The sequence below is a fragment of the Ornithorhynchus anatinus genome, chromosome 9 (assembly GCF_004115215.2).
Source record: "Ornithorhynchus anatinus isolate Pmale09 chromosome 9, mOrnAna1.pri.v4, whole genome shotgun sequence".
NCBI classification, from domain to species: Eukaryota; Metazoa; Chordata; class Mammalia; order Monotremata; family Ornithorhynchidae; genus Ornithorhynchus; species Ornithorhynchus anatinus.
In genome coordinates this window covers 30,551,238-30,578,039 of record NC_041736.1, presented here as the reverse complement: position 1 = coordinate 30,578,039, position 26,802 = coordinate 30,551,238, and the positions used below count along the sequence as shown (strand labels likewise).

Below are 26,802 nucleotides of genomic sequence, written 5' to 3'. Positions count from 1 at the left end.
CGTACATTAACTTTCTTAAAACCTGTATTAGAAACTACTAATAGCACCACCAAAATTGAGTGAGTTTAAGAAACAAATAATGGGCTGTAAAATGAAATTTCATCTTTTAATTTGATCAATTTCAAATTCAAATTTGAACACTCTGTATTTAATCCTCTCTGGATCGAGATCGGTAAATAGTATAAATTCTATCAAACTACTATAGATGAAAACTTAATATTGATAAGCTCGTGTTTTTTTCTTTTATTAATTTAAAAACTAACACCCTAAATCAAGCCAGAGACAATAAATTTTCACTCTGCTCCTATGATTTTACAAATGAACACTATCTAAAAGCATCCTGTAGAAAAGTGAAATTGTAAGATTTACATTTTCAAAATTTTCTTTAGCAAGAATCAAAATAGAAATGGAGGGGAAAGAGCCCCCCACCAGCCTGTACTATATAAATGGAAATACTTTGGGCATATTGATGCCTATAAAAAGCGTTATAGTAAGCGACTATTATAGTTACTTATATCTAATGACCAAACAGTAATACTTGATGTATAAGTATTTCCTTCTTTAAAAACTAATCTTTTCCCTGAAGTTCCTTTTGCCGTTGACTCGGTATTTCTCAATCCCCACTAGAATTAGAGTTATCAGAGCACAATAAAACCCCTTGAGTAAGTTTCCTGGCCGAGCAGAGCCGATGGTAGTGTTAACGATGCATCTGTCCATATTCGTTCGCTTGCAGCTTCTCCAAGATACCATCAAGTGGTCAGTCGTTAAGGCCAACATCATTTATGGCTAGAGCTTTGGAAAAAAATCATATTTAATATTACAGTTTCCTCATTCTGTAATCTAAATCTGTCTGGGCAAGCCAACCGTTATTTATAATATTTGACATTTGAAGAGAGCCTTTCAGCAGAAAAGGAAGGGAGAATGCTGGTCCAACTGTTTGCTGGGGGTAACGATGCCTTTATGTTGGCGTTCTTACCTTAGCCAGTAGGCGAAGACAATCGCATCCATTTTCTAAAGGAATAAACAGATATCAAATGACTTCTCCACAGTGTCACAGCTGAAGTGGAGATATTGCCAGATGCCAAGCACAGATGAAAAATACGCAACAATCTGAAAGGAGACTGAAACTATTTCCAAGTTGTGGAAAAAAAATCTTTGTTTCCACCGACTACTTTCAACTCCATTAATTACTAAATTATTGATGGCAGTAATTGAACACATATTAGGGCCCAAGCGCTGTGCAAAGAATCTCTATTCGACTACAGTGGAAAAAACTGTGGCCAGGAGCAGAGTGGTCATCAAAACTGTCTTTGCCATTCCTTCAGCTATGCTGAAAATGATTTTCCCAAGGGCTTCCAGTTGTATAAGAGCACTGCTCTGAGATGAACTGGGAAGTTTCTGGAGTGGTACAGCTGTAAACATAAACTATACATCCTTCTTAATTTACATCCTGCCAAATGAATCACCTGGCTCAGCTGAAGAGCAACCTGGCATATGAATTTATGTCCCATATTATGGTAAGGGCATTATTAAAGTCATTTTGTTCAGTAAGGCAGCGTGAATTATTTCGACCGTGAATGACAATGTGTGGGTGTGGGTCTCGGTGTGACCGATCCAATTAACCATCTACATTCTCAGGATCAACTGTAATTTGAAAGCAGTATTTATGTAGGGGACAGAAGAGGGATCAGGAAACCAGGGTTACAACCTCCGCTCTGCCACTCGCTTGCTATGTGATCTTGGGCGAGTCGTTCACCTTCCCCGTGCCTCGGTTTCTTCATCTGTAAAATGGGGATTAAACACCCGCTCTCCCTCCCCTTTAGAACGTGAGCCCTGTGTGGGACAAGGGCTGTGCGTGATCTGACTGTACTCTATCTACCCCAGGGATTAGCATAGTACTTGGCCAAATGCTGTACTTATATGGAGACTGGACCCAGACCCTGAGAAGAACCTTCAGGCAAGGATATCTTTGGTGGAGAGTATCTGGAGGGAAGAAGTGACCTCCTCTTGGAATGCCAGAGTAGCTTCACAACTGCAAGCATCCTGCAGGGTAATAGGTCTCTGGGCTTCTTCCAGGGCTGAGGACAATAACGTCATCAAAATGTTAGAATTATTCAGCTACATTGAGAATTCACAAAACCTCTGACGCATTTTCATTTTCAAGAAGATATTTAAAACTTACCGGCTGCGGGAAGGAAAAAGAACTTCAAACATTGACTTTGCATAAAAAAATGTACATTAAAAAGTACAGTGACGTGGTGCACGGGTGTCAACTCCATGGGGAAAGGAGGGTAGTCATCGGAAAAGCCAACAGGTTGTGGAGGATGAGATATAGTCTGTTTCTCCCCTATCATGTAGATTAATGTGTAAAATCTGCAGAATGTTCCCCAGTGCTCATGTTAAAATCCCCAGTGCCACCTATAAGTAACCTACTATCCAGTTGTTCTCGGACACACATATACAGAGGGGTGACTAGTTCTTGCACCTGGATAGTGGGGAAAAGGAGGGTGGAAGAGTAGATGTAAAATGGAGGGCAACGCGTGCAAGGAGAAATAATTTATTTTCCCTACACCAAGGGAGAAGCAGCATGGCCTAGCGGATAAAGCATGGGCCTGGGAGTCAGAAGGATCTGGGTTCTAATCCCAGCCCTGCCACTTGTCTGCTGTGTGACCTTGGGCAAATCGCTTCACTTCTCTGGGCTTCAGTACATGGTACTCAGTGCCTGGTAAATAGTAAACACTTAACAAATACCATAAAAAAAGAGGGGGGAAAGGGAGACGAACACAAACGAAAGGGCAGTACTATCATGGCTAGTCAGAACCTATGATCTAGGCTAAGTGAAAACGGGAATATTCAGGCAAGACACTTAATATAAGGACACTGACCCACAACGATATTGAGAAATGAGGGTAATAATACCCAGCCTCTAAGCAGTTGGCAGGAATGGCTAGACACCACTTAGATTAATCCTGTCAGTGAGATAATGTCTTTAAAATCCTTTGATTTTCTCCACTAAAATGATACATAACCTCTAAATTGGAAGTGGAATTTTAGGAGAAGCATCATGCGTAGTGGATAGATCCCGCGCCTGGGAGTTACAAGGTCGTGGGTTCCAATCCCGGCCCCGCCACTTATCTGCTGTGTAGCCTTGGTCAAGTCACTGCACTACTCTGTGCCTCATTTACCTCATCTGTAAAATGGGGATTGAGACTGTGAGCCCCACGTGGGACTGGGACAGTGTCCAACCCAATTTGCTTGTATCCACCCCAGCGCTTAGTACAGTGTCTGGCACATAGTAAGAGCCTAACAAATACCACAAATATTATTACTGCTATTATTATTATTAATAAGTAACCCACAGGACTATGACCAATAACATCAAGCCTCCTGATGGGCTGTATCTTCTTCCTCCTATAGGAGACTAAGCCTCCTCTGGTCCATAGTATTTCTCCTGAAACCACAGATGGGAGAGAAGAAGCAATTCCCGATGCTTTAATCGATATTGCCTCTTTACAAGTCCCACTACTCAACCCTAGAATCAAATTTATAGGGTTGGAGTCTGGAGGGAAAGGACACTCTGTGACTCCACCCTATTCTGGATGTAACCCGGGGCCGGTTACACGGACACACCCTAGTGTGGGATCTTCGGCCAGGGGAAGTTCTGTGCCCACTCTTGCCTGGACTTAATTAATTACTATGCTATTTGTTAAGCACTTACTATATGCCAGACATCATTCTAAGCACTGGGGTAGATACAACACAATCAGGGTGAACACAGTCCCCGTCCCACAGAAGGCTCATGGTTTTAATCCCCATTTTACAGAGGAGGGAACTGAGTTGCTAGGTGGTAGATAGTACTTGCTAAACAACATCAGTGCAGGGAGATAGGTGGTTAAATAAGAGTTTAAACAACATCAGGAGGCCGAGGCTCTGTTTCCCTTTGTGTCTCTGCCAAGGGCTCCTTCCTCCCTCACCCTACCTCAATAACACTTAGGACCGATGTTGCCATTTATTCCCAGATCAAGCACAGTTCAGTGGAGGCTTCTCAAAACTATACCAAAAGTGGAGGGAAAAGAGCTATTTTTAAGAACAAGTTAGCAGATAGACGATTCCCTAGGAGTTTGGGTAGAATTGAAACAGCATGGCCTCGTGGAAAGAGCGTGGGCCTGGGAGTCAGAGGACCAGGGTTCTAATCCTGGCTCTGCCGATTGCTTGCTGTGTGATCTTGGGCATGCCGCTTAACTTCTCTGTGCCTCAGTCGCCTCAACTGAAAAATGGGGATTAAATGCCCGTTCTCTCTCCTACTTAGACTGTGAGCCTCATGCAGGACAAGGGACTGCTTCCGACCTGATTGACTTGCGCCTACCCCAGCACTCAGAACAGTGTTTGACACCCAGTAAGGGCTAAAGAAGAAATATGTAAAAAACAGAAGTCAAAGTGAGTTTCTTTTAGTGACCATTCATTCTTTCATTCATTCATTCATTCACCTGCATTTATTGAGCGCTTACTATGTGAAGATCAGTGTACTAAGTGCTTGGAAAGTTCGATCCCTGCCCACAGAGAGTTTGCAGTCTAGAAGTGGGGAGACAGGCACGGAAGTGGAGTATCATTTTTCTGAAACGAAGTGTGTCCATGACTGTTGGTAAATGAGACCTTTCCAACCCAGCCAAAACCGTTGGGTGGAGGTAAGAGGGTAGAAGGCCTTACCGGAGCAAGTTTTCTTATCTTCATTCAAGGTGTATCCCTGATAACACTCACAGTGGTAGAGCCCCACTCCATCACTCACACAGACGTGGTTGCATTCATGAAGGCCGAGAGCACACATATCGCGAGCTGCGAAGGGAGGGTTGGGAGAAACAGAAATTACCAATGATTGAAAAGAAATTCCTCACCGTTGATAAAACCTGTACACGTGCTTACAGAAAGAACATAAAAATATAAGGCAAGCTGTCTAAGCATTAGACCAGTGTTCCATCCAACCTAGGGTTCAGTCTCCGAGAGTGATACCAAAGGATGTTTGGAAAAACGGGGTGATAATCCAAGAGCATCTACTGTCCCTAATTTTTCCTTATAATAACCACTTTTAGACCGCTTATCTTTGAATTTATCCAAGCTATTCTATGATCAGTTCACACTTTCTACCCACTATGTATTTGTGGTAATGATTTCCAAATGCTGATCACCCGCTGGGGTTTGTCTTAAACCTGACCCATCTGAGTTTCACTGAGTGCTCCCGTCAAACCCTGCTCTGGCCCAGCTGATGGCAGAATACTTTGAAATAGAGAAAACTCCCTCGGACGTTGTAGCTAGCCCAAGGTACACTTTTCTTCTTCATGTCTTTCTGGAAAATTTCTCTAACTTCTCCTTCTCTTCCTCTCCCCTAATGAGATACAGTTTCCCCGGCCACCACGGTTCTCTCAAATTTGGTTTCGGTATCTGCAGTTGTTTTCCCGAAGACCATTCTGGTTGTCTGACAACAGTGACCTTGAAATGTTACAATTAGTTCCCTGCGAATTGCTAAGTGACCACTGCCAGACACGGACGAGGCATCTCAGAGCTGGATGTAGCAAATTCTCCAGAGCACAGCCAGCTAGAAATAGGCTGAGAGGGCTTTTTGGCTACTTTCTGCAAATGTTGAATTTCACTCAGTGCTCTGGAAGTTCGGCAGTCCACCACCTTCTATTTCCAGTGGAAAGAGCTTGGGTCTGGGAGTCAGGGGATCTGGGTTTTAGTCCCAGCTCCTCCACTTGCCTGCTGTGTGACCTCCACTTAGCTTTTCTGTGCCTCAGTTTCCTCGTTTGCAAAATGGGGATTCACTCACTACCTGTTCTCCCTCCTACTTACACCGTGAGTCCCATGTGGGACCTGAACTTGTATCTGCCCAGCCCTTAGTACAGTGCTTGGCACTTAACGATTACTACTATTATTATTATTATCCAATTGTGGATATTTTTAAGAACCTAACTCTTGCAGCTGTCAGGGGAATCTCGAATTGGTGTAACCCCAATACACAGTAGGTCATATCTCTATTCGCAAATCTCCTTTGATCCTTTCTTCATGGACATCAGTTCTCCAAAACATGCTTTCTAAGGATAACGCTGCCCAGAGAATTGCTATTTCTTCCTAAACTTTTCATGATTTTATTGAAAATAATAATAATAATGTTGGTATTTGTTAAGTGCTTACTATGTGCAGAGCACTGTTCTAAGGTGCTGGGGTAGATACAAGGTCATTAGGTTGTCCCACGTGAGGCTCACAGTCTTCATCACCATGTTGCAGGTGAGGTAACTGAGGCACAGAGAAGTGAAGTGACTTGACCATAGTCACACAGCTGACAAGTGGCAGAGCCGGGATTTAAACCCATTACCTCTGACTCCCAAGCCCGGGCTCTTTCCACTGAGCCACGCTGCCCCCTGAAAAGAGGTAACTGGTGAAAACTATATAATAATCATAGTATTTGTTAAGCGCTTACTATGTGCCAAGCATTGTACTAAGTGCTGGGATAGACATGAGATAATCCAGGCCCACATGGGGCTCCAGTCCAAGTAGGAGGGAGAACAGGTATTGAATCCTCATTTTGCAGATGAGGGAACTGAGGCACAGAGATTTAAGTGACTTGGCCAAGGTCACACAGCAGGCATGTGGTGGAGCTGGAATTAGAATCCAGGACTTCTGACTCCCAGGCCCATGCTCTTTATACTAGGCCACACTGATGGGTTTCATCGGGCTCTCTTGTCATTATGTCCTCCCACCCCTATCAAGAGGGGAAGGGAGAGCAGGGGAAGAAGTCTCGGAATTTTTCTTTATTCACCCCTCTTCCCTTGCCCACAGTACTGATGGACATGTCTGTAATTTATTTATAGTAATGTCTGGTTCCCCCTCTAGACTGTAAGCTCGCTGCGGATAGGGAATGTGTCTCTCGGCTCTGCTATATTGTTATTCCGTACCCTCCCGAGCACTTAGTACAGCTCTCTGCACGCAGCAAGCGCTCAAGAAATATGATTGATTGATTCTGAAGAAACATTGGAACCCATTTAGGTTCCTCCGTTAACTGGAGAAGTGAAAAATCGCACTGCAGAGTCCTAATAAATGGACAGCAGTCCAAGTTAGAAGAGTAAACCTTTAGACTAAGGATAGATGGGTCGGAACAGTTTCAGTTTTAGAAAGCTATCTTTCCTCAGCCACCACCAAACAGGGATTCCAGGACTAGACCCGGGGGGCAGAGAAGAATGAGGGATCTTTCCACCTATTCCTACTCTCTCCCTCGGCCTTTCAGGGCACAATCAAGCACAGTCCTGAAAGCAGAAGACTCTAGGACCTTTCTTTGTAGAATCGATCGGTCGACGGTATTTACTGCACACTTAATGTAGGCAGACCACTTTGGGAGAGTACAGTCGAGTGGTTAGACCCAGGCAAGAGGGACGACACACCAAGGACTGCCTTGAACCGATCTTGGGGCAGGCTGCTGTGGATTGTTTAACCTGGAAGCAGCGGGGAGCCCGAGGACCACCACCTCCAAAATCCATTCATTTTCTGGGTGCAGCAATAATAATGTTAGTATTTACTAAGAAGTAAGAATACTAAGAAGTACATGGAACAGAGGTAGCTTCACATTGCCACAGGGCAAAATCCAGGCTTAGCTGAACAAAAGATCCCAAACCCATGTTTTTCTTCACGGTATATGCGTGGTTTAGCGGAAAGAGCACGGGTTTGGGAGTCAGAGGTCGAGGGTTCTAATTTCGGCCCGGCCACTTGTCAGCTGGGTGACCTTGGGCAAACCACTTAACTTCTCTGTGCCTCAGTTACCTCATCTGTAAAACGGGGATTAAGACTGTGAGCCCCTCGTGGGACAACCTGATTACCTTGTATCTTCCCCAGTGCTTAGAACATTGCTTGGCACATGATAAGCGCTTAACAAATACCGTAATTATTATCATTATTATTATTAATGTAGAAGAATGAGTCTAGCGTGGAGAAAGCAGGGTAGGTGGTCCTTACCCAAACATGTTTTCTTATCTGCATTCAACACATAGCCTTCATAGCACCCACAGTGGTGGGATCCATTTCTTTCACTGACGCAGACGTGTTCACACTCATGGGTGCCCAAAGAACACATATCCCGAGCTGTCAACGAGAAGTTCAAGAAAATGAAGAGCATATGGAAATCAAAATAGAAGCATCAGTACACTAGACTCCTCTCACTGTATCGAACTGAAGAATCAATTTCAGGGTGATGAGGAATGAAATAATCCTGTGCCACTGGATTTGAAACTGCAGTGGAAACGATCCTCACCTGAACAGGTTTTCTTATCGGCATTCAAGGAGTAGCCTTCATAGCACTCACAGTGATGAGCTCCACGTCTGTCACTCACACAGATGTGCTCACACCCATGAGTGCCTAGATCGCATTCATCGTGAACTGCCAAAAGACATCCGGGAAAAGCATAAACAACAGAAAGTAACAGATAACTCATCAAACATACTCGTCTCACTATCTGGAAGCACAAAAGAAGATCCCCAATTTAGTCGAGGCTCCCACCGGAGCGTGCGAAGAGGGTGGGAAGTTAAGTGTAGAGGTGGGCTCTGCAGCCAGAGCTCCTGATGGTAGAGTTTCCCATCAAGGACAACAGAAGACCCTTCTCCCCCCATCTCCCAACCCTAGTACTGAGACTTGCTGTGCGCCGAGGAATCAGATATCAACCTAGGGACTTATACGGTCACTACTGTGCTCTCTATTGCTCGGCAGTGGTGTTCCCGCTGGGGCAGAAAACACAGCGATCGAGCAGGAGGGCAAGAGTATGCTACTTTGGACAGTGCATGTAAATAATAATACTAATAATGGTGTTTGTTATGTGCTTACTATGTGCCAGGCATTGTACTAAGCACTGGGGTAGATAAGAGCAAATCAGGTTGGACACAGCCCCTGTTTTGTGCGGGGCTCTCGGTGTCAATCCCCATTTTACAGATGAGGTAACTGAGGCCCAGAGAAGTGAAGTGACTTGCCCAAAGTCACACAGCAGAGAAGTGGCGGAGCCGGAATTAGAATCCAGGTCCTTCCGACTCCCAGGCCCTTGCTCTAACTACTTCGGCATGCCGCTTCTCATGTATGGTCTTCACCCACGTTAGCCAGCCATTGGCAGAAGCGGTATTAGAATCCAGGGCTTCGGATTCCGGGGGTTTGCGGGAGGCTGGAAAAGCTGAGTGAGAATTTGTGGGAAAAAAAGTCACCCAGATAGAAAAGGGGAGGGAGTAGAGAGAAGGAGAAGGAGCTGATAGACCAGCTTCCTCATAGATTCTGCCTTCTAACTTAAACTACGAGTCCCATTTGGGACAGGGACTGCGTCCAACCTGACTGCCTTGTCTCTACCCCAGCGTTTAGTACAGTGCCTAGCACATAGAGCTTAACGTTAGAAATAGATTATTTGCAGGTTTCAACGAGTTAGTTCTGGAAAGAATAAACAAATTCTCACTGTAAATAGAGATTTGGTTTCAGGTTCTATCAGTAGCTCTCCTTTAGCCTGAATGAATTAAATTTAGTTTTTTGGGGGGAGTTTATCTTGGAGCTCAAGAGGGACTCAAGCAGTGACTGGGGCCATCCCCATTTCCAATGCAGATGAACACTTAAGTCATGTAGGAGAGAGAGATCATTTTTCTTTTAAATTTTCAAGGCTGAATAACCACCCTCTCCTACTGTGCTCTATTTTCATATTTAATCACCTTTTCCATAGTAATAACAATAATTGTGTTATTTGTTAAGCGCTTATTATGTGCCAGGCACCGTACTAAGCACTGAGATGGATACAATAATAATAATAATTATGGCATTTGTTAAGCGTTTACTATGTGCCTAGCACTGTTCTATGCGCTGGGGTAGATACAAATTAATCAAGTTGTCCCACATGGGGCTCACAGTCTTAATCCCCATTTTACAGATGAGGCCCAGAGAAGTGAAGTCACTTGCCCACGGTCACAGCAAACAAGTGGAGGAGCCGGGATTAGAACCCGCGATCTCCTGACTCCCAGGCCCATGTTCTATCCACTACACCGTACTGCTTCTCATAAGGCTTTCAATCGTCAGACTTTCCTTCCAGCAAGCCAAGCTCTCTGTGTCCGCTGGAGACAGCTGGACGAATGCTCGCCGTCTTCATGGCAACACAGTTATGTTGCCTCTCAGCCTTCTCGCCATCATTCTGACCAAGCTCAACGCCTATCACCTCCTCCATTAGGACTCTCTCATTACTTTTGTTATCCTGCTCTGTGTCCTCTCCTGCTCCCAACACCTGTTTACAGTGTGGTGACTCAATGGACCCAGCAATCTAGTCCAGGTCTGACAACTCAAAGGTCACTGTGAGTTGCTCCCAAGTGGCTCCCAGGTGCAGTGGTGAGAGCAATCCTTTGTCATGTCTGGGTCACCCTGTGGGCGTGTTTCCCAACAATCTATCTCCACACCCAGTGTCCTGGGTAGCAAGAGCCAACTTGCTCTTTGCCACCGCCCCCGGGAACAGTGAAATTGTCCAATGGCAGGAAATAAGGAGGAGGTGAAGGGGAAAGAGGCTATTGTGCTTTAGTGCAAAAAGACGAAGTACAACCCGGGCCAAGCATCCTCCTTCCTGATTTTTCCCTTTGTCCCCATAATCATCAGTCATCCACCAAATGGGGAGTTTCCCCCTTCCGCTCCTCCCCCTCTCCTCCCCCGCCGGACAAACAGCACAATTTAATGGAAAGAACATGGGCCTGGGAGTCAGAGGACCTGGATTTTAATCCCGGCTTCACCACTTATCTGCTGGGTCAAGTCACTTAACTTTTCTGTGCTTCAGTTACCTCATCTGTAAAATGGGGATTGAGCCTGTGAACCCTATTTGGGACAGGGACTGTGTCCAAACCGATTATCTTGCATCTACCCCAGCGCTTAGTACAGGGCCTGGTACATAATAAAGGGTTAACAAATACCATAAAAGAGTGGAAAAAAAAATAACAGAGGGCTGGCTGAGTCGTTGAAGGGCCTTAACCTGAGCAGGTTTTCTTGTCTTCATTTAGGATGTATCCTTGACTGCATTCGCAGTGGTGGGCTCCACCTCCGTCACTCACGCAGACATGCTGACACTGGTGAGTACCGAGAGCACACTTATCCAGAGCTGTCAAAGAAAGGTTTGGACATTTTTTGCTTTAATTACTAAAGATAAATAGTCCAGAAACAATTTACGAAACTGAGATGTTGCTATTTAGGTTCTTTTCAATTACAGTACCTTAACGCCCTCCTCGCCCTGCCTCCCAACACACACGTACTTATATGGGAAATCAATCAATCGATCATTGGTATTTATTGAGTGCTCACTGCATGCAGATCACTGTACAGAGCCCTTGGGAAAGTACAGTACAACTCTAGATTTGGTAGATGAAATTCCTGCCCACAAGTACCTCACAATCCATAGGGATCCTACAGTCTAAAGGGCTTTAATAGAGAGGAAAGACTTTATTATGCTTTAGTGCAGAAAGATGAAGGGCTAATAATAATAATAATAATAATAATGGCATTTGGTAAGTACTTATTATGTGCCAGGCACTGAACTAAGTGCTGGGGTAGTTACAAACAAATCCGGCTGGACACAGTCCCTGCCCCAAGTGGGGCTCACAGTCTCAATTCCCATTTTCCAGATGAGGTCACTGAGGCACAGAGAAGTGAAGTGACTTGCCCAAGGTCACACAGCTGAGGAGTGGCCACGACCTCTGATTCCCAAGCCCAGGCTCTTTCCACTAAGCCATGCTGCTTCTCTGGTTGAAGATGTGTTCCCTGCCCACAGCAAGTTTACAGCCTAGAGAGAAACTCTGCCTGAAAAGGAACTTTAACCCTGCACCCTCAGATTAAAACTCTAATTATCTATTGACCGAGCGAGCTATTCAGGGTCTGTATGACTGTATGAAGTGGGCAGAAGGAACTTGATTTTTTTGGGTGGAGCAGAAACCCTTCCCCACCCTAATTTATGCAGGGCTGTGTGATCACCTAGCGCGGCTGAACTGGCTGGCATGGGGTTCATGTCAGCTGTGGGGAGCACAAGGGTACAGCCCCATGAAGGTCTATTCTTCTTCTTGGGGAGCTCTTGGGGATCCCCCTGTCTTGCACTGGAAGCAGGATCCCAAACAGGAAGGGAAGCCACCCGACCTCACCCTTATACGTGGCAGCTGTATTTAGCCCCATCCACCCAGCCCAGGAAGAAGCCCGGTTTTCTTCCACCCAGTCCGTGGCCCAGCAGAGAGCTCCACCAGGGCACAGTCAGAGAAAGAGAGTAGAATTCCAGAAAATTAACTCCCTAAGCATTTGATTTTTCTGTTTCTCCCTGTAACCTTGGAGAGAATATCTATAAATGTTTGCTTTCTCTAACCCTACTCTCAGACCCATCAGAAACAAACGTTCCAAGATTTTATCTTTTGTTCTGAAATAGAGTGATCGCAGATGGAGGTGTGGAGTTCTGGGAGAGAGGCGTCCGTGGAGCCGCTACGGGTCGGAAACGACTCTGCAGCATAAGACAAGAGTTCAAATTCTACTCACAAACTCTACTACAAATCCCTCATTTGTAGGGAAAAATCGGGACTTCATTACCTACGTGGATGGTTCCCGTTTCAGATTTTTAACTCTGTATTCAAACGTTCTGCCCCTTTACCCATCTCCTTCACCTAATGACCTGGCGGCATATATTATCAATGAAATTGACTGCATCAGGCATAATCAACCTCAAATCTGCTCTTCACCTCTCCAGTTCCTCCCTCCGTCTACCCTCTCTTCGAATCTCCCATCTTTCCCAGCAGCTTCTCAAAAGATCGCCTATTCCCTTTCAAAATACACCCCCCCCACCTGCGCCTCCCACCCCATCCAAACGCTTATCAAAATGCTTGCCCTCTCCCTTCTTCCCTCTCTGACTGCCATCTTCAAAGATTTACTCTACAGTGGGTTCTTCCCTACTGCTTTCAAACATGCTCATCCATCAGTGGTATTTATTGAGTGCTTACTTTGTGCAGAGCACAGTACTAAAAACTTGGGAGAATACAATACAACAGAGTTAACAGATGTGTTCCCTGCCCAAAACAAGTTTATGTCTCCCCTATTCTAAAAAAACCCCTCCCTTTTCCCCACAGCTCCCTCCAGTTATCACCCCATCTCCCGCCTACCATCCCTCTCCAAACTCCTTGAGTAAATTGTCTACACCCACTGGCTGCGATTCCTTTCTTCCAACTTTCCCCTTGTTTCCCTGCAATCTGGCTTCCCACCCTCTTCACTCCATGACACTTCCCTCTCTATAGTCACCAATGATCTCCTTCTTGCAAAACCCAACGGACTCTACTCCCTCCTAATCCTCCTTGACCACTTGGCTCCTTTCAACATTGGGACCACCCCCTTCTCCTGGATATATTATCCAGTCTTGTTTCACTGACACTATCCTCTCCTGGTGCTCCTCCTACCCCTCTGGCCACTCCTTCTCAGCCTCCTTCATGAGTTTCTGCTCTGCCTCCCATCTGTGGGGAGTCCCTCAAGGATCAGTTCTGGGACCCCTTCTAGTCTCCATTTACACCTTGGAGAACTCAGTCTCCCCAGTGGCTTCAACTATCACCTCAGTACGGATGATTCCCAAATCTACCTCTCTCCTTCTCTGCTGCCTCACGTTTACTCCGGCCTTCAGACATCTCGACTTGGATATCCTCCCGACACCTCAGATTTACCATGTCCAAAACAGAACTTCTCACCTTCCTACCCAAATCCATTTCTTCCCCTGTCTATCCCATTACTGTAGACAACACCACCACCCTCCCTGTCTCACAAGCCTGTAACCTTGGCATTATCCTCAACTCATCTTTCTTAATCCACTCACATATTCAATCTATTAACCCAAATACCCCATTATGCTGGATCTACCTTCATAGCACTGCTAAAATCCAAAGTTTTCTCATGCTCTAAACTGCTACTAGGCTGATCCAAGCACTTACATCTCACCTTGACTACTGCATCAGCCTCCTTCCTAACCTCCCTGCCTCCTGTCTCTCCCTCTTCCAATCCATACGTCATTCTGCTGCCCAGGGCTGTTTTCTAAAAAAAAAAATCAGTCCTTGGCTTCCCTCTCTTCTAAAACCTTCAGTGCTTGTCCATCCACCTCTGCATCCAACAAAAACTCCTTACTATCAGCTTTAAAGCACTCAGTCAGCTCAACCCCTCCTACCATATCTCGCTGATTTCCTACTACAACACATCCTGCACACTTTGAAAATGAAGACGATGGTTTGTTAAGTCCTTACTGTGGGTCAAACTCTGTTCTAAGTCCTGGGGCAGGTTAATCAGGTTGAACACAGTCCCTGTCCCACATGGGGCTCACGGTCTTAATCCACATTTTACAGATGAGGTCACTGAGGCCCAAGGTGACACAACAGACACGTGGCAGAGCTAGGATTAGAACCCAGCTCTTTCTGACTCCCCAGCACGGGCTCTATCCACCAGTCCATGTGGCTTCTTTGATGCCAACCTACTCACTCATTGTACTTTGATCTCATCTATCTCACTGCCAACCTCTTGCCCACATCCTCCCTCTGGCCTGGAACTCCCTTCTCCTTCATATACTACAGATCACCACTCTTTCCACCTTCAAATCCTCACTAAAATCACATCTCCAAGAGGCCTTCCCTGACTAAGCCATCATTTCTCCTACTCCTTCTCTCTTCTATGTTGTCTATATACTTGGATCTGAAACCTTTAAGCGCTTGGCCCTTTTGTACATATTCATCTCTCATTTTAACGTTATTTTACCTCTGCATGGTAAGCTTCATGTGGGCAGGGAATGTGACCTCCAACTCTGTCAGAGCTTACTCTTCCAAGAGCTTAGTACAGTGCCCTTCCCACAGTAAGTGCTCATTAAATGTCACTGGTTGATTAATTAAATGGGAGAAAATGGCATGGTGAATGTTAGAAATGTGAGTCAGAAATGTCAATATGAATGAGTCTGAGCAAATGCTGCCTGCTTGGCCCTGAGCCTGGAAGAAGGCGAGCTCTCCAAATCAATCACTCAACCAATAGTATTTATGTATTAAGTGCTTACCGTATGCTATGTTTATGGAAAGATTATCCCACGGAAAGGCCTTCCTTGGGAAAATATTGTCCTTTTAGGATGGCCAAAGACAAATCGGAGCTCGGGTTCCCTGGAAGAGTACGATTAGATCTGTTCTGAGCCCAAGACTCCCTTATCTTGCTCATCCCATTTGAGTTTTCCTGGAGGACCCATTTTGAAAGATGGATCAACTTTTCTGAAAACCAAGGAGGCTGAATCCTAGAGGCTGACGTTTCCATGGCAGGGAACCCTAGCTCCGATGGTGTTTGGCCACGTTACAAGGGTAATATTTTCCCAAGGAAGGCCTTTCCATCGAATAATCTTGCCAGTGCACTGAGCACATGCATGTCGTCTATCCAGTGGCATGAATACCCTTTTTCCACAGTTGGGGCCGGGTTGTTTTTTTTTTCCATTAGCAAATAGACCTTTTTGTGCCAGAGCAAAGAGAATCCTGCTCAATGCTTGTCATTCTGTGTCCCTCAGTCTGCATACTAAGGTGTTTGCCTCAAAGCTGGATTCTGCCTTAATGGGAAAGTTGCCTTCGGAGTTATCGCACTTGAGCACATTGCTATAACTAGGCTTTTTAGTCCCAGTGCTTTGTATGGTGCTTGTCACTGAGTAAGTTTTTAACAAAAACACCGTCATCATTAGAGAAGCAGCGTAGCTCAGTGGAAAGAGCCGGGCTTGGAGTCAGAGGTCATGGGTTCAAATCCTGGCTCAGCTATGTGACTTTGGGCAAGTCACTTAGCTTCTCTGTGCCTCAGTTACCTCATCTGTCAAATGGGGATGAAGACTGCGAGCCCCACGTGGGACAACCCGATCACCTTGTATCCTCCCCAGCTCTTAGAAGAGTGCTTTGCACATAGTAAGTGCTTAACAAATGCCATCATCATCATTATTGTAGCAGCAGCTGCTTCTTCTTCCCCAGCACGAGTTAGGTTGACAGGAGCACAGGTCCAGGACTCAGAAGACCTGGGTTCTAATCAAGGCTCCACTATACGTCTGCTGGGTGACCTTGGGCAAGTCACTTAACTTTACTGTGCCTCAGCTCTTTCATCCGCAAAATGGAGATTCCATAAGTGTTCTTCCCCCTATTTAGATTGTGATCCCCATGTGGGACCGGGTTATCTTGTATCTACCCCAGTGTTTAGTAAAGTGCATGGCACATACTATTATTATTATTAGACAGGAGATGATGACAGGAGGGGTCCTGCTGCCCATGCCTTTTCCTGGTTCAGATCTCTTTGCTCTGCTCCTCCTTGTCCCTTTTTCTGGGTGTTGGGAGAATTCTACCTGAGCACGCCCTTGTTTTCAGGTTCTTCTTCCTTGGCTAGGGAGTGGTGCACCAGGAGACTAAAGTCTGGAAGGAGCACGCAAAGCCGGGGAAGCGCAGTGCTGGGGGTGATCAGAAAAGGCCACGTATCACTCTTGCCCCTTGACACTTGGTCAGTTGCCCCACTGGCCTCGCTCCAGTTTGGCCCTGCCAGAGAGCAGTGGGAGTCCTGACTAATTCTGGAAAAAAACCTTGCTGTCCTCTGGAGAGAGGGAAAGTCACTGCTCTCTGGGCTGATTAGGTGAATACCACCACACTGAAACAGCTCCAGGAGGGATGAGGGTAACTGGTCAGCACCTCTAGGCCGACTACCTCTGGCGACGCTAGTATTGCACTCTCCCAGATGCTTAATATAAGGTTCTGCGTGCTCCATAGATATCACGGATTGATTCCAAACCAAAGTGTACTTCTTGCTTCCTGAAACCCACGGTGAACCCCTAGAGCTGAACAAGTCTTGCATCATGGATTCTCGTGCTAGCCCCTCGAGGGACAGGGTCCATAGCTAATGCCCACTTTTGCGCTCTTTCTCAACGCATAATAGAGTTCTCTGCACTTGATAGGTGCTTAATAGAAACTATTACCTTCATTCCTGGTACTCCCACTCCTACTATGCCTCCGACTACTATTTCTACTACGACCTAATGGTGTGTTTTATTTATCCCGTCTAGGTATTTGGGATGTGGTCAGTGCTGAATTCTGTTTGTCAAAACAGACCTCAGTCAAAACCTTTCTTCTCTAAAGGCCCTGAAAATAAAACCGACCTGCGTCTCGACGACCATGGCATGGAGTTATCTTTCTGGGAGCGACACTGAGCCACCCCCAAGGCGTTTGGTCATTCAGACTTGGAAAACTCCAACTGTTGGAGTGGGTATCAACATTTCCTCTGACTGCTCCTAGCCCTGGCTCCGAGTGGTACCTTTGGAGGATGGTGACCGGGCCTGGAAATCTCAACCCTGAAAGCTCTGCCCAGTGACTTAATAGCGGGGGGATTTTATAACCATAGTAATAGGAGCAGTAATAGTATTTATTGACTGTCTACTTGCTGCAGTACACTGTACCTAGGTGCTTGGAAAGTACAGAAAAACAAAGCGTCAATTCCCTGCCCGTAAGGAACTTAAAGTCCGATTCCAGGCCTAGTCAATTCAGTCAGTCAGTCAATTGTGATTATTGAGCGCTTACTGTGTGCTCTGCACTGTACTAGACCCTTGGGAGACTACAATATAACAGACACATTCCCTGCCCACAATGACTCACAGTCTAGAGGGAGAGATAGACATAAATATAAATAAAATTATAGATCTGTACGTAAGTGCTATGGGGCTGTGAGGGGGGATGAATAAAGGGGGCAAGTCGAGGTGACACAAAAGGGAGTGGGAGAAGAGGAAAAGGAAAGCTTAGGCAGGGAAGGCTTCTTGGAAGAGATGCGCCTTCTGTAAGGCTTTGAAAGAGTGGAGAGTAGTTGTTTTTCCGATATGATGAGGGAGGACTTTCCAGACCAGAGACGGGACAAGAGCAAGGTCAGTGGCGAGGTAGCCGAGATTGAGTGAGAAGTTTGGCATTAGAGGAGCAAAGTGTGCGGACTGGGTTGTAGAAGGAGAGAAGCGAGGTGAGGTAGGAGGGGGTAAGGTGATGGAGTGTTTTAAAGTCAATGGTAAGAAGTTTCCATTTGATATGGAGGTGGATGGGCAATGACAGGAGGTTCTTTTAAATGTAGCCTGAACGTTTTTATAGAAAAGTGATCTGGGCAGCAAAGTATGGACTGAAGTGGGAAGACGCTGGAGGCGGGGAGGTCATCAAAGGAAGCTGATGCAGGAATCAAGGAGGGATAGGATAAGTGTTAGGAATAACGCGATAGCAGTTTGGATGGAGAGGAAGGGGCGGATTTTAGCAGTGTTGTGAAGATCGAACCGATGAATTGAATATGTGGTTGAATGAGAGAGAGGAGTCAAGGATAACACCAAAGTTATGGGCTTGTGAGACAAGAAGGATGGTGGTGCCGTCTACAGTGATAGGAAAGGCAGGGGAAGGACAGGGTTTGGGTGGGAAGATAAGAAGCTCTCGTTTAGACACGTTAAGTTTGAGATGACGGAGGAACCTCCAAGTAGAGATGTCTTGAAGGCGGGAGGAAATGCGAGACTGCAGAGAGGGAGAGAGATCAAGGTGGGAGATGTCCGTTTGGGAATTATCCACGTAGAAGTAGTAGTTGAAGCCATGGGAGCGAATGAGAACTCCAAGAGTGTAGGTGGAGAGTAGAATTGGGACTCAGAACTGAACCTTGAGGGACACCCACAGTTAGGAGGTGGGAGGCAGAGGATGATCCGTAAAAGAGACTGAGAATGAGTGGCTAGAGAGACAGGAAAAGAACCATGAGAGGACAGTGGCAGTGAAGCTGAGGTTGGATAATATATCCAGGGGAATGGGGTGGTCGACAGTGTCAGAGGCAGCTGAGAGGTTGGGGAGGATTAGGATGAAGTAGAGGTCATTGTATGTGGCAAGAAGGAGATCGTTGGTGACCTTTGAGAGGGTGGTTTCTGTGGAGTGAAGGGGATGGAAGCCAGACTTCCCAGACTGAGCTCCCTTTTTCCCTCTGCTCCTTCTACCCCCCCTTCACCTCTCCGCAGCTAAACCCTCTTCTCCCCCCTTTCCCTCTGCTCCTCCCCCTCTCCCAGCCCACCCCCTCGGCACTGTACTCGTCCGCTCAACTGTATGTATCTTCATTACCCTATTTATTTTGTTAATGAGATGTACATCACCCTGATTCTATTTATTTGCTATTGGTTTAATGAGACGTTCTTCCCCTCGATTCTATTTATTGCCATTGTTCTCGTCTGTCCGTCTCCCCCCGATTAGACTGTAAGCCCGTCAAAGGGCAGGGACTGTCTCTGTTACTGATTTGTACATTCCAAGTGCTTAGTACAGTGCTCTGCACATAGTAAGCGCTCAATAAATACTACTGAATGAAGATTGGAGGGGGCCAGGCAGAGAATTGGAGGAGAGGAACTTGCTCAAGGAGTTTGGAGAAGAATGGTAGGAGGAAGATGGGGCAATAACTGGAGGGAACCATGGGGTCAAGGGAGGGTGTTTTTAGGATGAGGGAGACATGGGCATGTTTGAAAGCCCATGAGAATTAACAGTTGAAGATGGCAGTTAGGGAAGAGAGAGGGTCAGTGTTTTGATAAGGCAAGACGGGATGGGTTTGGATGTGATGGTGGAAGGGCTGGATTTTGAAAGAAGGCAGGAGTTCCCTTGTGCAGCTAAGATAATTATTTTTTATGGTATTTATTAAGTACTTATTATGTGCCAGGCACTGTATTAAGCATCGGGGTAGATACAAGCTAATTAGGTTGGACCCGGTCCATGTCCCACCTGGGGCTCACAACTTTGACTCCCATTTTACAGATTAGGTAACTGAGGCACAGAGAGGAAAGTGACCGGACCAAGGTCCCACAGCAGGTAAGTGACAGAGGCGGAGTTAGAATCCAGGTCCTCTGCATTCCAGGTCCGCGCTAGAGAAGCAGTGTGTGGTAAAGACGCCCGTGGGAGACAGAGGTTGTGGGTTCTAATCCCGGCTCCGCCATTGATCAGCTGTGGGACTTTGGGCAAGTCATTTGACTTCTCTGTGCCTCGGTTACATTAATTGTAAAATGGGGATTACGACTGTGAGCCTTACCTGATGACCCTGTATCTACCCCAGCGCTTAGAACAGTGCTCGGCACATAGTAAGCACTTAACAAATGCCATCAGTATCATTATTATTATTATTATTATTATTATTATCCACTGGACCATGCTGCTTCACTACTGCAGGGCCGCTTGGACACTTGAGGCAGAGCAGGAGATTCTCTAGATCCACCACCCCTTCCAGCTAGCTAGGGGCTCCACTCCAATTCCCCTCTAGACTGTGCGCTCATTGTGGGCAGGGAATGTGTCTGTTTGTTGTTATACTGTACTCTCCCAAGTGCTTAGTACACTGCTTTGCACGCAGTAAGAGCTCAATAAATCCTATTGAATGAAAGGGGCCACCACAGTTCTGTGGAATCCTCCCTTGGCCACGTTTGCTCCTCTTACCGACGACAGCAGCAGTGGTGAGGGGGGTGGGGGCTTTAGGTTGGGTGAGGGGTCTCCTCTGGCTACCTCTGCCTGGGCCCCCCCGAGTCAGATTCAGAAAAGCGCTCGTGCGTTCTCAGGAGGCATGGTCCTAGAACTTTATGAGTTTTTAATGAGTTTTTAAAGACCGAATGCCTGCCTCTTTTTCTGAGATTCTTTTAATACCGTTAACATTACCTCACCTTTCATTTCTTAGGTTGACAAAGCCTTCGTTGTAACATTTACTCAGTCTAGACGTGGACCTTTCCTTTGGGATGACTCCATCGTAATCACTGAAAAAATGGTCTTTTACTGGTCTTTTACTCTTTCGTTGCCAAAAACAGAGCTTTTGACCCGTAATGTAAGACCATTTGAGCCCGATGAGCTTTTCGGTCTCTTGATAGGGCTCAGAATAATTTCTACTGGCAGCGAATTCAGTTTGAATTAGAAATGGGATCTGTTTCGGTGGGCCCAGTACGTGCAAGCTGCACTTTTATTAATATTACATTTCTGTTTCCATTAATCTTCAATCCTTTCTTGACCACGGAAAAGGAACTCATTCCCGACCAAGGATTATTAACTCCGGCCTTTGGCCAGAAGTTCATCCTAAGAATCCTGTCCCTTCTTGGGCATCAGTGAACCAGAGCTTACCTCCTAAGCACTTATTCACCTCACTCCCAACCTTACGACACATGTATAGTACACGTTCATAAACTCTGTGTGATTTCTCCTTCCGGAAATTTATTTCAATATCTACTTCCCCTTTTAATCCAGATGCTCCTTGAATCTCCCTGTGGCCAGGGATCACGCCTACCGACTGACGTACTGCACTCTCCCAAGTGCCCTGCACAGCCTAAGCGCTCAATAAATACCACTGATTTTGAATATTCTTTTGAATTTGCGAAATAGGGAAGATCACTCACTAAAACACACTGTCCAAATGGCCGTGCATTCACTGGTACCCTCCCTCACCAGGCGCTACCGTGCATCTCTGCCCTGAACTCCCCGCTTCAGCTGCCCCAGAGCTTACCACAGAAAGTCTTCCGGAATGTGGATGTCAACTTTTCGATGACCCCATAGGTTTCCACGTAAAAAGCGTGAGTCTCCACCGGCTCGCTGGCCAGCTGTCTGAGGGACTGCATGTCAGCGCGGCCCACCCCCACCGCATAGATCTCGATCCCCGAAGCCTGGGCCTGAGCCACCGCTTCCTGCACCTGGTCCTGGGGCCTCCCGTCGGTCACGATGATGACCACCTTGGGGATGTTGAACGCGGGGGCCCGGGCCCCGGCTTCCACGGTAAACACCTCGTCCATAGCCGTTCGGATGGCCAGGCCGGACATGGTTCCCGTGGCCAGGGGAGCGATCCGGGACACCGCCTGCTTCAGGGACTCCTTGTCGGAGTGTGTCTGGAGGTGGAATTCAACTTTCACGGTGCTGGCATAGTTCACCACGGCCACTCTGGTGGCCGTTTCGCCTACGTCCAGGGTGTCGATCACCTGGGAGAGGAAAGTCTTCACCTTCTCGAACTCCCGGGGCCTAACGCTGCGAGAGCTGTCCACGATGAACACGAGGTCCAAGGGCCGGCTCCTGCAGATGTCTGTGAAGGGAGGAGATGAGAAGGTAAGTAGTCAGGCCACGTCTTCTGTATCAGAACTGAGAGGCCCGAACCGGGGATCCCCGTGGGGAAACGGCCTGGTTCCCGGACTCCCCCCAGTGACGCGGCGCTGAGCGCCAGCCTCCGACGGTGAATCCGCATCGTGGACTGCGGTGGGGACTGGGTCTGTCCCTCTGCAGGACGGGCCCCGGGGGATCCTGACCACTGCTGCGAGAATAGGGCGGTGCCACAGAACGGCCATTCGTTTTTTTTAAGGTATTTGTTAAGCGCTTACTATGCGCCGGGCACTGAAGTCAGTGCTGGGGTCGGTACAAGCTGATCAGGTTGGACACAGTCCCTGTCCCACATGGGGCTCACATTCTTTAACCCCATTTTCCAGATGTGGAAACTGAGGCAAAGAGAAGTTAAGTGACCTGCCCCAGGTCACACAGCAGAAAAGTGACAGAACCGGCATTAGAAGCCAGGCCCTTCTGACTCCCAGGCCCACAATTCATCCGGTAAGCCACGCCATTTCTCATCCCCAGTGGCTACTGAGCATTCTCCGGAGTTGGCCATTCTGGTCCCAAGGGTAATGAATAATAATAATAATAATAATGTTGGTATTTGTTAAGCGCTTACTATGTGCAGAGCACTGTTCTAAGCACTGGGGTAGAAACAGGGTAATCAGGTTGTCCCACATGAGGCTCACAGTCTTAATCCCCATTTTACAGATGAGGTAACTGAGGCCCAGAGAAGTGAAGTGACTTGCCCACAGTCACACAGCTGACAAGTGGCAGAGCTGAGATTCGAACCCATGACCTGTGCCTCTCAAGCCCGGGCTCTTTCCACTGAGCCACACCGCTTTTCTTAATAATGGTGGTATTTGTTAAGTGCTTACTACATGCAAAGCACTGTTCTAAGCGCTGGGGGGATACAAGGTGATCAGGTTGTCCCATGGGGGGGCTCACAGTCTTAATCCCCATTTTACAGATGAGGTAACTGAGGCCCAGAGAAGTGAAGTGACTTGCCCACAGTCACACAGCTGACAAGTGGTAGAGTCTGGATTCGAACCCATGACCTCTGACTCCCAAGCCCGGGCTCTTTCCACTGAGCCACGCTGCTTTTCCTGAGCCACGCTGCTCATGGGGCATTCGCAGGAGCAGGGCAAAAACATTCACTCCATGAGAGCAGAGACTCTCTCCTCTAAAATTTCCAAGGACTACCCCGACCCTTCTCTATTGAACAGAAAACTCCAAGCTGTTGGCTTCAAAGCTCTCCTTCTTACATATCTGTTCTCTTTGTCCACCAATCCCCTCCTCGTGATTATCCCTCCTCCCAAGCTAACCTTCTCACGGGTCCGCGCTCTCACCTCTTCCACCTCAGATGCTTTTCCTCCCATCTTGAAACTCCCAGTACGTAAATCTCTCTAACTTCAAAGCCCTCCTGAAATCACACATCCTCCAGGAAGTAATTTCCCCTACCCCAAATCATATCATCCCAACGGCCCATCTTTGCACTTCTGTACATTTCCATTTATATGACTCTACTTAATTTATTCATCTATCCCTCTTTCCACATTCTGAACGTTATTAGCTGCAGTTTCACTTTCTCCCCTGGTTCCACTATTTGTAAAGAATGGACTGTCTCACCCTCTCGGTTATAAACTCCTCGTGGACAAGGTTCTAGACTTTTACTTCAAGTACACAGTAGACACGACAACCTCCAGTCAGTAGCGATAAGGACGCGGAGTACTGAGGAGCTCGTTCTGGTGATCAGAGCAGCTGCAAATGGTATGGCATGTGTAATAATAATAATGGTATTTGTTAGGCGCTTACTATGTGCCGGGCACTGTATTAAGCACTGGGGTGGATACAGGCAAACCGTATTGGACACGGTCCCCGTCCCATTTGGGGCTCACAGTCTCAATCCCCGTTTTACAGACGAGGTAACCGAGGGACAGAGAGGTGAAGCGACTTGCTCAGGGCCCCAGAGCAGAGAAGTGGTGGAGCTGGATTAGAACCCATGACCTTCTGACTCCCAAGCCCATGCAGCGTGGCTCAGTGGAAAGAGTCCGGGCTTGGGAGACAGAGGTCATGGGTTCAAATCCCACATCTGCCACTTGTCAACTGTGTGACCGTGGGCAAGACACTTAACTTCTCTGTGCCTCGGTTACCTCATCTGTAAAATGGGGATTAAGACTGTGAGCCTCATGTGGGACAACCTGATCACCCTGTATCCCCCCTAGCGCTTAGACCAGTGGTCTGCACATAGTAAGCGCTTAACAAATACCAACATTATTATTATTACGCCACACCATTTCACGGTACGGTGCTGGACTGCCCGATTGAAAAATAGCAGGACAAGTTTCGCCCCAGGCTTTCTGAGGAGTGACAGGAAAGCAACATTTTAGACTTCGTAAAATGCCAGCTTTCCCTTCAGTACCCGATCTATAGACCATTTCTGTCCGTTATTTTCCTCTCTCGTCTGTTGCCTCTTTCCCTTAGTAAGGGACGTCCTGTTCTACCCCTCGGTCGGTTCACCTGGAGTCAGCAACGTGCAAACTAACGCCGCTGGGGCGACGGCACGGGACAAACTAATGACTTGTCAGAATGGTGAAGCGTAAATACCATCTCTCGGGGTTGGAGGCAAGACAAGTAGCAACTGCCCAAAGCTCTAGGCAAGCCACCTTCAGGGACCCCAACTGTGATGCTCCAGTTGCTGATGTAAAGACCGATTTCATGACTAATCAGTGTCAAAGTCTGTCCCCAAAGGATGTGCTACTGTGATTCCCATTCACGGTTTCTCCCCGTTCCCTTTTCCTAGTCATTCATTCAATCTTCCCACCATACAAATTACCCTTTCTCCTCCTACCTCCCCACCCCCCCAGAGCAGAGGCTCCAGGCTGAAGTCCTGCCCCAGTGGTGTAGGGGAATCCACTATGGAGGATTCTGTCCTGAGCCAAGTCTCCAGCCCTCAGCACAAGGTAGGAGAGGTGACTCTATTCATTCATTCAATCGTACAGCCATCCCTCCTCAAATCTGACAATTACTCTCCCCCCACTTCAAAGAATTACTGAAGGCACCTCTCCTCCAGACTAAGCTCCACCTTTCTTCATCTCTCACTCCCTTCTACGGTCCCCCGACTTGCTCCCTTTGCTCTTCCCCACTCCCAGCCCCACAGCACTTATGTACAGATCTGTAATTTTATTTATTGGTATTGATGTCTGCCTTCCTGTCTTCAGACTGGAAGCTAGTCGTGGACAGAGAACGTCACTGTTTATCATTGCGTCGTACTCTCTCAAGCGTTTAGTACAGTGCTGTGCACACAGTAAGTGCTCAATAAATACGACTGAATGAATAAATACACGAACGAATACAGAATGCTCATTCTGCTTGGGAAAGTACCATATAACAATAAACAGGAACATTTCCTGCCCACAAGGAGCTTACAGTCTAGAGTGGGGAAACAAACATCAATACAAATAAATAAATTGGATCCCTTCTCCCCACACTGTCCATCCCGCTTATTTTCAAAGTGGTAAAAGATGAGAACAAGCATTACGGTCTTCACACCGTCACTACGGTATTCTACATCTTGTCTTCATTTCCGGCGAAGTTAAAGGCTTTTCTTCCCTTACTGCCAATCCCGGAGTCACAACGGGCTCCCCTCACTCTGACAGATTGGTGTGGAAGATGCGGTGTGGTCCGTCCACAACCACTGGGACGGGTGACCGGGAGGGCAACCAGCACACGGGACCTCTTAGTATCCCGGTGCCGCTTACAGAGACAGAGCACTGGCTGCCCTCTCCTACCTCAACTTGATGCTTCCTTACTCCAACCCAGCCTTCACACCGCTCCTCTAATGCCAACTTCCCACCGTACTTCGATCTCGTCGATCTCACCAGTGACCTCTCGTCCAAGTCCCGCCTCTGGTCTGGAACGCCCTCCCTCTTCACGTCCTTCTCCTTAACTTCCAAAACCTTATCAAAAGCCCATCTCCTCCAAGAGGCCTTCCCTGACTAAGCCCTCATTTCCTCTTCTCCCATTCCCTTCTCTGCTGCCCTGGCACTCGGATTTGCACCCTTCATTCACCCCTCCCTCAGCCCCACGAGACTCACGTACGTATCCCTAATTTATGCATTTATATTCATGTAAGTTTGTTGTGGGCAGGGAATGTGTCTACCAACTCTGTTATCCTGTACTCTCCAAAGCAGAGGTCCGAGAACACCGTCTCGTAGGGCTGACCTGTCCGGACAGGAAGACGAAGAGGATTCATATCCCGGCCCCTAAACCGAGCACGAGGGTGCTCTTCGATCAATCGGTGGTATTTATTCGGCGCTCAGAATAGTGCTTGGCACGCTTAAAAAATACTATCATCATCACTTAGTAGAGTGCTCTGCACCCAATAAGTACTCAATAAATCTGATCGATTGATCGGATGGGCCAGTAATGGATGCTTGCATTTACGGCGATCTGCCGTATAACTACGAGCGGTAATAGAAGCTCGATCGGAGAAACGGTCCACCCCTTCCCCCGACCCATTTATGGGACCGAGGTGCTCTACTGAACATCGCAAGAACGGAAATATTCGCAAAAAGCCCCTCGAGCTACCTGAAACCCAAACTGAAGTACTATATCATCTCAGCTCACAGGACAGATTTTTTCCAGCAGTGTTGGAAAGGGGGAGGGAATGGAAAAGGCAGC

General features: G+C 47.1%; 1 protein-coding gene across 1 annotated transcript; it reads right to left on the bottom strand.

Annotated features, from left to right (window-relative positions):
- Nucleotides 1-92: 92 nt before the first annotated feature.
- Nucleotides 93-23,498, bottom strand: MATN3 (matrilin 3). Its single transcript, XM_029071653.1, has 8 exons — nt 23,453-23,498; nt 21,536-22,102; nt 11,010-11,135; nt 8,294-8,419; nt 7,999-8,124; nt 4,708-4,833; nt 1,968-2,078; nt 93-753 (listed from the first exon to the last, which is right to left on the bottom strand). The coding sequence occupies exons 1-8, from the start codon at nt 23,496-23,498 to the stop codon at nt 698-700; spliced, it is 1,284 nt and encodes a 427-aa protein (XP_028927486.1). The 3' UTR covers nt 93-697.
- Nucleotides 23,499-26,802: the final 3,304 nt, after the last annotated feature.

What these genes read in the sequence shown, in the direction of transcription:
- MATN3 (XM_029071653.1), bottom strand. Translation starts at nt 23,498, where the DNA reads ATGGGAGGAAAAGCATCTGAGGTGGAAGAGGTGAGAGCGCGGACCC. An exon ending in AGAGGTGAGAGCGCGGACCC is followed by an intron (nt 22,103 to 23,452) that starts GTGAGAAGGTTA and finishes CTCCCTTCACAG; the next exon opens with ACATCTGCAGGAGCCGGCCC. An exon ending in CGATAAGAAAACCTGTTCAG is followed by an intron (nt 8,125 to 8,293) that starts GTGAGGATCGTT and finishes TCTCGTTGACAG; the next exon opens with CTCGGGATATGTGTTCTTTG.